General features: G+C 37.6%; 1 protein-coding gene across 1 annotated transcript in view; it reads left to right on the top strand.

Annotated features, from left to right (window-relative positions):
- The window catches only part of DISP1 (dispatched RND transporter family member 1), a 96770-nt gene that overhangs the window by 62008 nt on the left and 17866 nt on the right, over positions 1 to 16896 (top strand). The window contains exon 2 of the mRNA XM_005495353.4: positions 3163 to 3699. Within this exon, the coding sequence (XP_005495410.3) occupies positions 3163 to 3699 (537 nt within the window). The remainder of the gene's footprint in view (positions 1 to 3162; positions 3700 to 16896) is intronic.

The following is a 16896-nucleotide window of genomic DNA, read 5'->3' as shown; positions in this document are numbered from 1 at the left end:
TTCCTATTTTTAGATTCTTTTTTTTATGGTCCGCATGTTCTTAGATTTCCCATTCCATGTCATCTTAAAAATCATACTATGCTTTTACTTGTCAGATCTTAATTGGCTTATTTATTAATCCTCTAAAGATAAGACTCTCCGTTAACTATTTCATTGGGCCAGTTTTACATCTCTCTAAGTTCCCAGTCACTGCAATTATGGCAGAGGAGACAAAATGCAGTGGAGAGTTAAGAATGTATTTTGGTGTGACAGCTGCAGGTGAAGTTTTGCTGTCAGTGGATTTACAGCCACTTCTCTAAAGAGGGACACAAATGAAGTACCATAGTACAGAACTTTTAATTCTCTCAAACATGAATGAAACAAAACTCAGATGACATTAGCCTGGTCAAATTCAGTGACTCAAAAGAGAAAAGTTACCAAACCAAATGCAAATGTACAGCCCAGCTCACATTCTAGAGAACTGAAACGTTTGAGTCCCAGTTCTTCATAGATGTGACTGAATAAAATATTTAATCAGATGGCTACCTTAGCATGCAAGGTACTCTTCCTTTAATGTGTTATTAAAAGAACTTCAAGGCAAGCAGGTGCTTCCATTGCCTTTCTAAGAGTCCATAAAAATGAACGGAACTCAAGAGTTCCTCAAGGCCTAAGAAAAAAGAATTAATTAGCTCTGTCTGTTAAAATTTTAATGTTTGAAATGGTTCATTAATTGTTTGTTCAACAGGAGAACAAACGCAGAATTATATGTTGTGGTACTGAGGATCTTTTCTTCTATTCAGTAGTTCTAAAACATTTCTGAACGAAAGGTGCATAGGTAGCTATTATATCTATGGAAAATAAAGCCTTTATCTTTGATCATATTAAATGGAGGCTGCTGAGCTGTCTGGACAAAAGTTACAATTGCCATGTCAGTGTTTTCAAGGGGCACAGATACACTGAAGGGCCAAGGCCCTGTGTCTGTGGTGGGGTTGTCCAGCAGTTGCGGGCACGATGTTGGGCATCTGTGTTTGGCACAGAGATGTGTGGTTTCCTTCATGAAGTGGTTGAAAACAGCTACTAAAAATTAACGTTGTAAGTGTCCTGGGTTTAAAGCAAAAGAATGTGTGTCTCTCTTCCTGAAAAATCAGATATTTGCAGTCTCTCTGTCCCTTCTGTTTGATTATTACAGTAGACAGTAATTTTGAGCAGTGTACAGCAGTTTCAAGTGATGATATGGATGGATCCAACTGACTTAGAAACAAATGGAGCAGCATCACTGTGCAGCCTATCTTTATGTGAGTGAATGTAAAAATAAGCAGCCAGAAATTCCAAAAATGCTGCCAGACACCTGGAGAGGAACTTTCTCTGCCTCAGTGTTCAGCTCTCACTTGTTCACTGAGATTTGATGTTGCCTGCAGTGTGAGAGAAAACCAGACTGCTGATACACAGTGGAATTTCACGTAACTGATACATCTCTTCTGACCAAACTGAAGTTTAGCCAGCCCCTTGAATTTGCTCTCTATGCTCAGCAGAAAGTCCTCCTTGGGCTTGACTTTCCTGGGCCAGGGGAGGGGGTACCTGGCAGGAATGTGTGGAATTGAAGGCTGGAAAAATCTGCTTGTCCAACAGCATATTCTCCTGTTCTGAGTGGGTATCTAAATGAAAGTGATTTCCCAGGGCATCTGGCTCTGCACATGATCTAGAACAAATAGCAGAGGATTAATTTTCGTTTCAGAAGTGGGGGATTTAGCTCTGTCTCAGGAAGATGCTACGCGGGTGGGGGACATTCCAGTCTGCAAAAGCACTTTGCTCAGAATTAGCATACAGGCAATTAAATATCTCAGCTGGCTGGGCAGGCTTAGCTCGCTGAGCATTCAGCAAAGGTATCAGGGAAGAAAATGAGTTAGAAACTTCCTTGCTTATCTGCCTTAATCTATGTATGTTGTGTCTCCCTGCAAAGTTCGGTTGTCTGTAATGCAAGCCTTGCAATTTGGACTTAAAATGATGCTAATTAAATTCGGTATTAAAAAGTCAAAGCAGTTGTAATTAACTGATTCTGTTTTTTCAGCAAGTGTTGATTTATTCTTCTAAGTAGCACATAATTAGTGTTGTCATGCTCCCTCCTCCCTCCCCCAGGGTCATGTAAATTGGGTAGCAAACTCTTATCTGAGTGTGGTGTTTGACCTTTCATGTTATTTATCAAAATAATGATCTCAAATTTACCTTTTTATCTTATTAAAACAAAGTTATAGTTAACATGGGAAAAACTGACAGCTGTAAGAACCTCACACAAGTTTTGATCTTGAGCTGTGGTCACTTCTACAATGTTAATAGTTCTCATTTATCTACATATTGCCTGAAAAACCTTAGGAGAAAATCTTTTCATATCCTTTATTTACGACACATTACATTATTAGTGTACTCTATGCACTGCCTTTAGAGTACATGTTGCTGGGAAGTGAAAGCTTCTCAATCAACAGTAATTCAATCCTGGGATTATTTTTTGTCAACCTGGTAAAAACATGTGGTTGTATTCTATCTTTTTAGTATTCGCAACAGTTCATTTTGAGCTTCTGCTAAAGATCTAATCTGCTATTCAGAAAATTTGATATATCTGCTGAAATAGCTTGATTTATTCAAATAAGGCATTTCAAAATTTCTTTATAAACATGAATATGCCTTGTTTTTAATAGAAATTGGAAAGGAGGTTACTGAAACCAGCACTTTATTGGTTATTAAATAATCTCTATTGTGTAGGCTTGTCTCCTGCAGTTTTTCAAAGCACACAGGTAAATTGCAGTGCAAGGTGTGGTGACATTGTTTATACCAAAATCTGTTTTTATAAATAGCGGCTATTAGCTTAGTTTTGTGCACAATGATTTTGCTCTGTGCATGTCAGCCATTACTTGTTAGCTATGACACAGACACTGATAAATCTCTATTCATTTGATTTATAACTTGGTGTAATCACTGAAAATTGACATAATTTCTCTCTTAACATTTTGTTCAACAAATTTAAGTACTTAAAGACATTCCTGGCAGTGTGCATGGCTCCTTTCCCTGTTTCCCTGTGTTGCAAAAGGTAAAGCTCAGAGCAGAGCTTTACTCATGTTAATTTAAAGTTATTTCTGAGCATCTGAAAACACTGCAGCTCTCTAAACTGCGCTTTATTTGTTTCCTCAGGAACATCACATGTCCACTGGGACCTTGGAGCATGGCTATGAGCAACACCACTGACTCTGTGGTCCTGAACAATGGCAGCATCTTGTCAAATGCTGCTGGCCCAGGGGTTGTTGCAGCGAATGACAGAGACATCACAGTCCATCAACTCCCATCCAAGGAAACACCAAGATCAAAACCAAGTCTTAATGGCTGCCTGCAACTAAATGGAACAATCAAACCATCCTTTCTGCCTTTAGACAACCAAAGAACTCAGCAGATGTTGTCGCAATGCTGCCACCCTTGTCCATACCATCATTCTTTAAGTAGCCATAATAGCAAGCAAGAATGTCATTCAGTGGTTGGCAGCTCAGCATCATCTCCTATGACCTCATGCTGTATGCAGCCACACACTGAGTACTCAGCCTCTATTTGCCAAAAACACACCCCTGTCTATCAGCCTGCCTGCTGTCTTCAGCCCTCCCCATCCTTCTGCCTTCACCATCAGTGGCCTGACCATTTCCAGCATCAGCCTGTGCAGCAACACCTAGCCAGGATCAGGTAAGCAGGTTGCATTATTTCTTAGTTCTCAGCATGGATAATCTTTCCCTGAACTATTTTGTTTTCTTACAGAAGTAGGAGATCTGAAAGGAAAATGAGCCAAATTTCTTTCCCAGTGATTTTACAGATCAATTTTCAATGCATTACCAAGTCATTATTTCCAGGAGAAACCAAGTCAGGAGATTTGTTTTGCTGGGCTCCATGAATGTTCCTGAAGTGAAGTAGTTCTTTCTTGGGAGAAAAAAGGCACTGGTGGTTTTTTTTAATTCTTGGGGATTGTTTGTAAGCTTATTAGCTCTTTCAGAAGACACAGGGTACACCTCTATTGTGTAAAACAAACCAGCAGAGATAGCTAAGAATACACTGAAAGATCTGGTATGTCTGCACAGTCTAATCAAAATACATATTTCCTTAAAAGGATGCATTGAAAAATATTTTCAACAATTCTGTTCTCAAATGTGCAGGGTGTTTTTTCTTTGTCAGGTCAGCTGGTTCAGTGGGTTGCCCTCATGTCTTTTCAGTGTAGGTTATCTGCTAAACTTCAAAATTGTGCCCAGATTGAGGAATTTGGGATTGTTCCAAGTTTTAGTCCTTTCTCTTCTCTATTTCATAAGAATCTGCCTCTTTGTATTTGTTAGCTTTGGAGTTCCAGAGCTTCAGGGAGCAACAAACACAAGAACAATCTTCTACAGCCTCCTGGTCCTGGGCAAAATCAGTCAATCTAAGAAGCAATTTCTAAAAAGCAAATTCCCATTGAAGGAAGACACTTTGAAGCTTTTAAGCAATGTTACTATTTTTTCTGAGTTGCAGTTGGGCTAAAAGGGGTGGATTTTCATGGGAGCATTAAAACTACCCTTCTCCCTGTTATCCAACATCTGCACCCACATTCAGGAACTTGGAGCTGTGAGTGTTTCTCAGTCAGTTACAATGATTTTGTTTTGATGAAATATATGCACTAATTTTAAACTCCTAAAAATATCAGACGGGGAAAAACATGTAATGTGGAAAAACTCAAAGTGAATAAAGCTTTTTCCCCTAAGATAAAAACAGATGAAAATAGGGATGATAATACAGAGCACGAATCAGCTTTCTCCTGCCAGTTATTCCACTTAGAAATGGGAAAAAATCTTAGTTGTCAAAACTGCTTATAATCAGAGATGTATTTTCCACCCCATTCGTCAAGCAAAGAAGTTGTGTAATTTTGTATACAAAGGTATGCAGGAAGTTGAACTATTGTAAGATCAGTTGTACTTTTCAAACTGTTGGAATGGTTGCATTCATTTCACTGTTTTTTCTCCCTGTGCATCAGGGTTGTTAAACGTCATCTGTATTCCATAGTCATGAGGAAGGGAACAAATGCCATCCATAGTCTGGGTTTCTGGCTTTAGTCTAGAAATAAAAACAGTGAAAATTTCTTCTGGATATGATAAAATAATGTTTTCAGTCATGGTTCACAGATGCAAAAACTGTTTGAACTGCTCTGATTGGGCTCTTGAGCCAAGACACTGTTTTTTTCATCTTCCTTGCCATACCATACACTTCTACAAAAATGTACAGAAATTATGAACAATGATTTATGATAAATGGTTTGTCTTGCTGCTAGCAGTCGAAAGATGCAATCCAACCTTTAAAGCACCTATATTTAATTAACAGCTCTATCTGTTAGCATACCCTGCATATCCCTATCAAATGATTACTGTACTGCTTCCATGCCTTTTCACTCTGTGAACTGCCCATGGCTGCATTAATGGACAGTGTATACTGATCTGACTATCACCCAGCATGGAACCAAAGACTTCTCTCTTCATACTCAGCAAGGTGTGTCTAAATACAATACTCTGTCATTGCATTGTGAAGTTACCACCCAGAAAGGCCACTGTCAATGTAGACATGTGGGAGATGGTAAAAACTGGGAGCAGCTGGATGCAGTCTTGCTGGTGGATGGATGTGCACTGAGGAGGAAGCAAACTGCCTCATTTGTAGCTCCTTGGCAGGGCTGAAAAGGAGAGGTGATAAGTGTGTATTTATTTTTATGTGTTGGGGTCACTTCCTGTAAACAGAAGAGTAACACTTGGGTGTGTGATATTTCAATGTGATCATTGTTGCACATTCTTAATTTTTTTGCAGTTTGAGCTTATAATCTGCACAGCAGCTTCTTCTCCAGGTATTTTTATTACAAGGTTCATTGGAAATCATCCAGCTTTATGAAATGTGCATGTTTCAACAGGGTTATTTAAAATGCAGGTTCTTATACTCTACATTAGTTAAATTCAGTATGTAGTCAAACAACACTTAATTTATCTTCTTTCTTTTTAAAAAATGCATTCAAATATTGTTATAATTTTAAGAAGAGGGAGAAGTTGTGATTAGATACAGGAAGGTGAACACTCTTTGCAGACTGTGTCGCCTATGCTTACAGCTCTGGGTGGGTAACCAGTTGTTTCAGCGCAACAGGCTTTGTCACGTTTTAAAGCCCAAGGCTTAACATTTGCAAGTGACCTAATATTAAAGGAATGTGGCTCTGGTATATCATTGCAGATTGGAGTGAGTAAAGACAGATTGAAATAATGCCACACTTGTCCTGTCCTCTTAAAGCTGGCTGGATCTGGAATTTTGTAGAGGGTTCAGCTTTGAAGTTTAACTAAATTACATGGAAACATCATCTATCCACTGCATCTTGAGAGTCTGGACAGCTGTTAATTTTTTTAGGTTGGTGAAAATATTCTATAGCATAAAGGGAAATATTTTTACTGGTTGCTGTTTTGCAGGATGATTGTGGTAAAAAATTCTATTGTAAAGTAGGTAAAAGAGGTCAACATTTGGTTGTAATGATTCTGATGACTTTTAGATGTTTTTTTCTGAGATTAGAATATCTTGAGTAAAGTTTCTTGTGTTGTTTTGTGCACATATTTAAGAAGTAGCTCATGTAAACAGGTTCATACTTCCTTTTTTCAGTGGCCATAATGATCACGCAAACACTCCCTGGGAAATTCTAGCCATCTCTCCATATCACAGTGCAGTTGTCTTGGGGTTTGATTTGCTCTAACCATTTCTAAATTTACCTGTGTACAAGCATGGCACCTTTAATTCTCTTCAGTACTGTTGGATGGTTTTTTTGTTCCCCTATCCTACCCCTTTGGAAAGCTCATGCTGAAGTATCCGTTTTTGTTGGAATGCACTTATGTATCTCAAGAAACCTGGGAGCTTAGACACCCTGGAAGATATGAGTGACTGCCCCTCCTTTGCTGCTGTTTCTGTAGTCATCAGCAGGGTGGGTAGAAATGGGGAAACCAACCAAGTAAGGCTGTGAAAGAAGCATGAAAATTGACCCATAACAACTGGAAGCACTGAGTTAGGAGTCCCTAGGGAAAAGTAAAAATGTGCAGCCCAGTAGCATGCTTAGTGGGATGAAAGGAGGATAAAATAAATAATGAACTATGATTTGCATAGTTTACTGGAAGAACTGAATAGTAGCATTTTTAAAAAGCCAGAAAGCAATTATAGTCTTACAATCTCTTGCTATCTTTTCTGGTATTTTTCAAAACTGCTTCTTCATATAGGAATGTATGCATATCAGTAGGAGTGGCAGAGGAAGGATGTGCGCAGATCATTTAGGAAGTTGTCTCAGGATTGAGGAAGGCATGTAATAACGATTGTGATATCTCTGGTGCCAAATTGGATTGCTTCCTTCAGACATGTATGGGAAGTTTTTAGTGGGAAAACACCAGTTAAAAGCTACCTGTGTGCGTCTTAATCTTGATGTCAAATGCTGGAATCTCTCTGATGATAAAATTTAGAAAGCTTAGGTCTGTGGACTCAGAGGTAAAAGGTAGGGCAGAAGAGGTCAGGGAGCTGTGAATGAACTACTGGTGCTGCTGCTAAGGAAAGTGCTCCAGACTGCCAGTGTATGCAGTGCTTGCACTTTCACAGCATCAGTCCAATAAATTCAAACAAGCCCTCTTGGCTTAGGGTGAACCTGCTTTGTGTCACCCACTGTTTACTTTTTTAGACTGTACTGTTGATGCTTTTAACTACAGCAGACAAGTAAGGAAAACTGTTCTGAAAAGCATCTGAATTATCTGTGGTAAAAAACAGGCTGAAAGGATATATGAGATGATCTGCCCATGATCATGCAATCATCTCAAGCTGGAACAGGAAAATAAAATCTGCTTAAAGCCCCACAGAATCCTTATTTTGGATAAAATTTAAGAATTGCTCCTCATCCCCCACCAGCTTACTTTGGAGGTTTTAGCTCCTAAAGCTTAGTTAGTTTAAATTGCTGGATTCAAAGCTTTTGCTTGTTAGACCAATTTATATTCTGAAGAAGGCAAAAGACAGCATCAGGAAACTGGTAAAACATCCAGACTTTTGGTTACATCTTGCTTTTAGTTTGATTTAAACCTTCTTTTGAAGTGTTTTGGCATTGCAGATTTATGTGATGGTTCTGGGACTGTGGGTTCTGCTGTGTCTCAGCATTCTGTACCACACACTGTTCAAACAGTACTGCAGACACAAGTGAATACTTACACTTTATTTAGTACTTTAAAACAAATCTCTGTAGAAATGAAAAAGCTGTAAAGTGAGGACAGAACACTACAGCTGCCTCTTACCCATTTTAGATTTTGCCTCCTAGTTATTTGGCATAAAGATGAGAACCAGAAAAAATAAAATCTCCTCTGATTTTTCAGAAAGTAAGGGAATGTTTGTCAAATACCAATCTTAATAACAAGACTTTGTTATGAAACAGTTCCCTGCTTGATTCCAGGAAAAGGGTAATGGTTATCTAGTACATTCTGCATGGCTTGCAGAGCTGATTTTGCATATCCATGCAAAATTCAAATAGCCTCAGTTCAGGAACATGAGCTGTTCACAAAAATTTTTCCACTGAGCTTTTTTAACAACCTATCCTATTTTGAAAGTTGTTAAGCATCTGCTTATTTTGATGCATTAAAAGATATTTTAGTTTTCACTTTTTATATTAATTGTATACTAATGTCTTTTGTACAAAATACATGTGCATATAGTGATTAAAAAATTAATAAAGGAACCTTTCTGCCTTCCCCTAAGAAGATTAAAAACAGGAATCTTTAAGAAGAAACCTTTAGGTCAGATTTCTGGAAGTGGGATTTTGGAAATGTTTTATCAACCTTTAGCAACCAAGAAGCAAAAGCAGTGACCGTCATTTCATTAATTGTTCAGGGTGTTGCAAATCTTTTGGTTCATGTTACAGATCAGGAGTTCCTGAAATAATACAGATTCTTTCTCTGTTCTCATTTAAGCCATTTTTTCTGTGTCAGAGTAGGAGTTCTCCTTATTATGAAGCATTAACAACCCAACAGCATACTTGGGATTTTGCTGTAGTTGAGAAAAAAGAAAAGGAATGTGAAGCCATCTCATGCATCCGAGTCCATATGTGGGATTCTCTATTGAGCTCATATGGAAAAGTAGGTTTTCCCTGTGACCAAATGAACTGGATTTCTTTCTTTCTTTGAAATAATTTTTCATGTCAGTCTAATTTAAGCTGTGCTTCTTCATTTTCACACATTTTTATTTTAGTCTTGCAGGATCTCTGAGTGTGATACCTTAAGAATTTTATTCTGGTTTTATTAATTCATTTACTCTTCCCATGCTAAATATTGTGCATTTTTGGCTGTGCAAACAACTTGCTCCACTTTCTGGAACTGAAAGCAAAGAGCAGACACACAGAGACTAGAATGCAAATAAAAATGCCATTTATAATTTGGTGGCTGACCAAATTTAAAATAGCATGGCTAAGAAAGTATTAAGTGCATTTAAAAAAAAACCCCTGTCATTCTGAGCTGTCCAGGGGATTTTTGCAGGCTTTGGAATTGTACTACTTAAACATTAGTGTTTGTCTAGACTTCAGGTTGTTTGGAATCAATCAGTTTTGCCTTGGGAAGGTAAGGTGCTTGGTGCTTTGGTGTGAGTGCAGCTGAGGACCAGCCTGGCTGTATATTGCTGTGTAGATTCTGCTCCTTAGGGAATTCAGGTCCTGTGTGTGCTTGAATTTCCTGTGCCCTGTATCCCTCACCTTTCCCTGAACAACAGAGGAGCTCACTCATAACTAGCAATCTGCTGGGCCTTTGAACTGCTGTCCTTAGAAGATGTAAAGCTGTGGGAAACTCAGCTTTATGGGAGGGAAACCATAAAAAAGCATGGCTCCTTTCTTTTGTACTAAATTGACTGGAAAACCAGCATCAGCTGCGCTCGTTCTGGAAAAGGACTAATTGGCATGGGGTTTGAAATGACTTTTAAAACTGAGCATTTATATACACTTAGAAAAAACCCACAACATCCAAAATTATGTCAGTTTGTTGGAATATTTTGATGATGTATGGTTGTTTTCATGTACTTTTAATTTAGTAGGAGGTTGTAGTAAATGTCTTATTCAAATGTGAATAAGACAACACCAGACAACATTATTTCTGTCTCTAACTCCTTCTAAAATCACTTGTTCTTCCTCTCTGATAATTTCAATGTTGTCTTCATCTACTAGTGAATAATAATAGATGTCCACACTTTTAATTGGTCAGTGGTGCTTGAACAGCAAAACAAAACAAAACCCCTAAACACTGTGCAAGAGGGGAATACAGAGGGTACCTGAGCAATTTGGCATTGATTTTGCTACACAAAAATTGCAATGATATTCTACTAAATAAAGAAATCTCTTAAAAAACTGGACTATCAATGCAAAATGGAAATGAGATGATACCACTGACAGATCAATGGAGGTAAGGGAAGTTACAACTAGAAATACTGCTGATATTTCAGAGAGCTTAGTCTCACTACTGGCAAATTAGGATGTGTTTTGGTTCTTTTCTAGTAAAATCATTAATAGATTTATGTACTGGACTGGAAAAGCTGATTTGCGTCACTTCTTCCACTTCTTCCATATTTTCTAGTAAGATAATAGGATCCCTTGCCTCAAAATTCTTATGTTACCTTTCCAGTTTGTAGGATGTTTAGTTTATTCTGTCAAATGGATGAACTTTTGCAAACATTTTGCTGAACATGGATTATGTTAAATCTGTTTTATAGTCTGGTCAACCCTAGAGGGCTTTTTGGGGGTTTTTAGCTACAATATTGGATGTATTTAGCTCAGCTCTTCAAGGTTCAGTAAATATTTCCTTTTTTTTTTTTGCTTTCTTGTTACTGAGCATACAAAACAAATTTCATGTCAGGAGATCCAAAAGATAATGTTGCATTATATATGTACAGGTTTTCATTAGCACTAGCAAAAGCTAGAGAGCCTTCTTTTTGCAATTACATATTAAATCCTTTTAAATATATTAATTGTGTTGAATAGACATTTGTTTTATGTCACTTAAAAGTGATGTAAATAACTAAATTAGCAGGTATTGGAACAGGACTTCCACACTGAAGGGAAATATTTGGCTAAATTTAGAACAAAGATCTGAAGTAACAGTATTTTCATTTGCTGCAAGAGATTAAATGTGCAGAAAGGTAAAAACTATTGTTTGTCCCCATGGTTAGATGAATAATCTGGAGAAATTTTAAGTGCTTTTAGTCTATCTTTAGAAAAGCTCTCTGGACAAAGAAGGTTTTCTGAGAGCAAAACTGAACTCCGTGGTATCTTATGATCACAAAGTCTTATATCTGCACAGGAAGGAAGACTGAAGCATGTATCAGTTGAAGTGTGATTTGTCACACTCCAGGTCTCCCTACTCCAGAGCCAAACTTCCATGTACTTAATGTCAGTCTTTAATACCTATAGGGACATGTACTTCAGCCTGCGTGAACAGATGCCATCATAAAAATAAGCACTCATTTTCCTTCTTGGAAATAAGCACATTTTCCTTCTTGGTGGTATCATGAGATGGGGGGTTTCTTCTGTGTATGTTGTGATTCCTTGAGTCATGTTAATTTCCTGTTTGTCAGAGAAATCCAAGATGTGGCCGTGACCTTGTGTTGCTCCATTCAACTGGGAAGTGTGATAAAAACAGCTTTGAAATAAGGAAGGGACTTTTTGCCAGTAAAAATGTTGAAAACTACTCTAGTCATCATTTAAATCCCAAAACATATCTATTAATTTCACTGTAATTACCAAGAAAAGAGAAAAGACTAATGGTTTTAGACTTGTGAAAGATCTTGAAATAATATTAGTCTGCTCCAAATTAGCTGTTGGCTTGTTTTCAAATAATGATTCATGGTGGTATTTTACTAAGCTTTTTTAAAATTCTCTTTAATAGATTAGAATTTTGTTTAATTTGCCAGGCAGTGCTCTATGTAGTCCTGCATTCAGTGCTTCAAAAGTTTAAGGAATATATATATAGCTTCAATTAAACCTTTTGAAGAAGTATATACTTTAAATTGTGTATAAACTTTGCCATTTAAAGCTGGGAGAATCCAGTTGAAGTATGCTTAATGGTAATCTTCTTATTGACAGTGTTGGAGCAGTGTTTAAAAGTGGCTACACTCATTAGAGAAAAGTTTAGGGAAAGAAGAATACAAGAAAAGTGTTTGGAGGGTGTGTATGACTTGTCTCCTTCATATGGTCTCAGATTTTCCTACAAAGATGATTTAATTCCTTTTCAAGACAGGTGAACCAAGTAGATGCTATAAAGGAAAAGAGACAGCTTTCCTAGTGGTTGATAATACTTAGTCAGTTGTTGAAGATAAAAGAGGAAAGACATTAGAAGTCAGTATTGCAAAAATGGGTTTCTAAGGAGCCTTTAAATGAAGATTTGGTCAGTAAATCCTGGCTCATATGTGGATGCCATCCCTATAGAGCAGTGAGGAAAATGTGAGGGGGGAAAACCCAACAATCCCCCCAGCCTTGGAGATGACTATAATAGGATCATTTCAGTTTCAAATCACCTGTATGTTATAAATTTATAGAAGTTTTAATTTTAGCATATAATGAATTATACAGGGTTAGAATAAAATAGACTATTTCAGTTGGGAGGGACCTGCAAGGATCACCTGACCCATTCAGGGCTGACCCAGTTAAAGCATCTTGTTAAGGACATTGTCCAAATGCCTCTTGAACACTGACAGGACTGGGACATCAGCACCTTCCTAAGAAGGCCTGGTCAGGTGTTTGACCACCTTCTAGATAAAGAAGTATCCAGTCTAAATATCCCCTGGCTCAGCTTTGAACCATTCCTGCATGTCCCAGCACTGGATTCCAGGGAGAAGAGATCACCTCTCCACTTACCTGCCTCAAGAAGCTGTAGAGAGCAATGAGGTTACTGCTCAGCTTCCTTTTCTCCAAATTAGACAAGTCCAAAGTCCTCAACCCATCTTCTTAGGACATTCCTCACAGTACTGTTACTAAACTTGCAAATGAGAATACATTTAGTTTCTTAATGGGATTGCAGTGACCTTTTCCATCTCTGGTGCCTTGATGGAAACGTATTTCCCTGTTGTACTCTGGCATGAGCCAGAGTTTTGTCCATGGGAGGTGTCAAAACTCCCTGTTACTTTTGCAGAGTAGGTTAATAAAGTTTAATATTGATTTTATAGCACAAAGAGAATGAGTGAAATGCTGGCTTAGTTAAGGATATAGGGTTTGCCTCACTCCATGGAGTTTTATCCAGTGGGCATATTGTAGGTCAGTAAAGCTTAAATTTCTATGCTGAATTTAAATCAGTAAGAGCAAGAATCACTCAGACAATTATTTTATTGTTAACACCTTCCTTACAGTTGCTTTCTTCACAGAAAGGCAATCTTATTTGCTCCTATTTGCTGTGAAAGTAGAGCAGATGCTCAGTTGGAACTGAGGAGGTAAGTAAGAACACAACAAGAAAAGCAGATGGGAACTTTTATAAAACTTGATGTCTCAACAGTAAAAATGTTAATTGACATCTGTAATACAGTTGCCAAATAGCATATTGATTTTTGGTCTGCTAAGTTGCTTTTTGCTTAATTTTAAGCAAAAGAACAGTCATGTGTACAACATTAAGAAAAGTTGCAATATTGACATTTTAATGCGATGAAATAGCAGTTGGTTTCAGATAATTTCACCCTGATAATTTAGACATTAAAAATATTAAATCCTTTTGGATTATTCCTTGATATTTTATGTGGGGAAAGCCCATGAAAGTGAGTTGCCTTCTTCCTTGTTTTAATAAAACATTAAAAAACAACTAACCAAAAAATGGAATTCTCTGTCTCCTCTACAAGATCATTTTGCTGTGGGTTGTCCTGTTCCTTAGAGATCTGAACAAGTAAAACTAAGTGCAGACAAATACAATGAACACTGCATGTTTAAAAAAACATTTAGATAGAATTCATTATTAAAATAATGGAGAACTGCTCATCGTAGCAAAAAAAATTAAATTGGGAGGCTTATAACAACTACTTTGGCAACCTGATTTGTTGTCTGAGTGATTGCTAAAATGATAAAGCACATAGGTGCTACATTTTACATGACAGCGAAAGCTAACTTGATATTTAGGAGCAATTCAAATTGGGTTAATGACATTCTGAAAACACAAGGATTTTCTTCCTGTGCAGGGATTTAGTTTGTATTGTATGTTCTGATGGAGAATGTACAATATGATGCATATCTCATTCTGTCCTGCAGGGATTTAGCTTATCCAGGAGTATAATAATGACCAAAAGCTATGTTTTATCACTTCTGGTAACCAGATCTACCAACAAAGGGAATAGTTTCCCTCTGGCAAAGTAAAGCATTGAGGTTAAACACCTCACAATCCTTGGACAAGAGAGTCTTTTTTTTTTTTTTTCAGTAAATACAGCTATTTATTGCAATGTACCATTTTTTTGCCTCCAGTGAATCTTTAAGTGAAAAGCAAGAGTGCAAAATGAATTTGTTGCCCTGTGCAGGGACAGGAGTTGGACTTCAGTGGTCCTAATGGATTCCTTCCATCTTGGGATATTCTGTGAATCTATATTGAGTAAATCATTTTATGATAAATATCAGTAAGCTGTGCATTTATTTTCAAAATTTTTTGCAGCTCAGCACCAAAATGACAATGCTGGATATCATTGCTGGGGGAGCAGCCTTTGCTTCCCTTAGCTCTTGTCTCCCAGAATGAAACGGAGGAGAAGCACCCACACTGACAGTCTCACATTTATCCAATGCTATTTGTTGTTTCCTTACACCTAAAAATAAGGCACAACAATCACAGGCAGTGCCTTTGTGCTACCCCATGTCAGGCTGGTAGGCATTAATTTCAGCTTAAAGTCTAACTGGCTTGTTGTTTCTCCAAGGAGAAAAAGAGGAAAAGTCTTTCTGTATCCAAGTTCCAGTCTCTACATCTGCTCATGGTGAAATAGAAATTAATTGCAGCTAAGTGAAATGGCATAAATTAGAAATTGAGTGTTTAGCCAGGGCACTATCCAGAATTGTAATAGGAATTTTAGGAAGGTAATGTTTGCGTAACTTAGTACAAAGTTATGATTTGGAATGTGTTGATGCTTTTTAACTGACTCAAAAAACGACCCCAAGTGACATTACTGTCAGTGTAAGCAGGAATGTTCCTATTTAAAATCATATTTATATCTCTTTCAACCTCTTAGGTTATTGATAGCTGCCTTTTTAACACTTCTTTGAAATGATGGGTGCTTCACAACAGCTAGAAAACTCTTCTAAGTATGCTTCAAAACACAGCCTGTTTTCCTAATTTTCTATTTCATGGCTACCTTCTGCAGGGTTTCTTGCACCCACTGAGGAAGCAGCAAGCGTTAATTCTTTGGGGTGTGAGGCCAAGGGGTTGCTTACGTTGATACCTTTCTCACAACTGAGATTTGTGAAGAAAGCCTGAAAAAGAATGCCTTGGAATATCTAGATACTTTTGTTGTCCTCTGACACATTCAGGTTTGTATTTCCCTGAAATACATTAGATTAGTGAAGCACACTGCATATGAAGTAAATCAACCATAGTGCTATTATTAAGTCCCATGCTGTGGAACATGTTTTCAAATATTGCCTTGTGCCATGCGATGTCCAGGTGACATGAAGGTTATGAACTAGATTTAATAATACATAGAATTTCCAAAAGCTTGTTTTCCTGTGTGATAATTGAAATCAGGACCAAACTCCTCTCTCTGATGTACCCTATTAACTTCCATGAGAACTCATTCAGTGCTGTAATCAAAAGGAAGCTTTGGCTTCCCTGGGAACTCAAGGTCAGGATGTTGCCACGTGGCACAGAAAGTGATCATATTTTTTATACCTGTGAACTGCCCCTATTCGAGTAGGTTTGTTCACAAAGAAACAAATTATGTCTACTACATCACTGTTCAAAATACCACTAGAAACCCTGAGGTTAAGTGCTTATTTAGGCCGGAAAGGTGAATAATTGGAGCTGTAGTAGTCCAGTCCAAAGCTGATGAATCCTCCTGATACTCAGTTATTTCCTAGAATAAACTTACTAATATTACAGCAGCCCTTTTTAAAGACACCATTCCTCCCTTTCAGCATGTTACACAGTAGGATGCTGGGCATCCAAAATACATTTCATACTGAGAAACATCTTGGAGTTTTAACCAATCAATTTATCTTTTCTTTATGTATTTCTTAATTGTGTGATGTTCAGACAAAACTTGCCACTAGGAAAGGACAGAAGCTAAGTATGTGTTGAGCAGTGGCTGACACTCGCAGTAAATGGTGCTAGAACAGAGCCTGTCCTTTTCTTCCTCTTTCCCTTTTCCCCTCTTGTTGCAGTGTTTATTAGATTTTATCAGTGACTGCAGTTTGTGCAGTAACTTGCTTATGCTGGTCTTGTCACCACCAACTGTGATTGTCACTTTCTGCTATCAGACTTGTGAGAACTAAGTACAAAGGTAATTTAATACACAGATCAACTTGGCTTTTGTCCCAGCAAAAGAGTGGAATTCACGACTTCTTTCTCTTGAAAACTGATGAGGACTCTCTTTGTCCACACTTTTTTTTTGGAGGCTGATAGTGTTGTTTAAACTGGCTCAATGAAAATATAATACTTCAAAAATTAGATACAGCAACATTCATTAAGTGGGAAAGATCTGCTTTTGCCATGCATTTTTGTATTTTAGAGCATAACTAAAGAATTTTGGGACACAATTTTCAGGGATAACTTCTCCTATTGACCAATATAATAAAGTCATCACAACAGCTGCAAGGGATTGGTTACACTGCTGGAATTTACCCGGGTGTACCCAGGTTTTTTCAGTGTATGCTATTCAAAACAAAACAGTTTGATAGCAGGT

Source organism: Zonotrichia albicollis, chromosome 3 (genome assembly GCF_047830755.1).
Source record: "Zonotrichia albicollis isolate bZonAlb1 chromosome 3, bZonAlb1.hap1, whole genome shotgun sequence".
Classification (NCBI taxonomy): Eukaryota; Metazoa; Chordata; class Aves; order Passeriformes; family Passerellidae; genus Zonotrichia; species Zonotrichia albicollis.
Note: the sequence above shows the minus strand (reverse complement) of the source record. Positions and strands in the feature narration are given on the sequence as shown.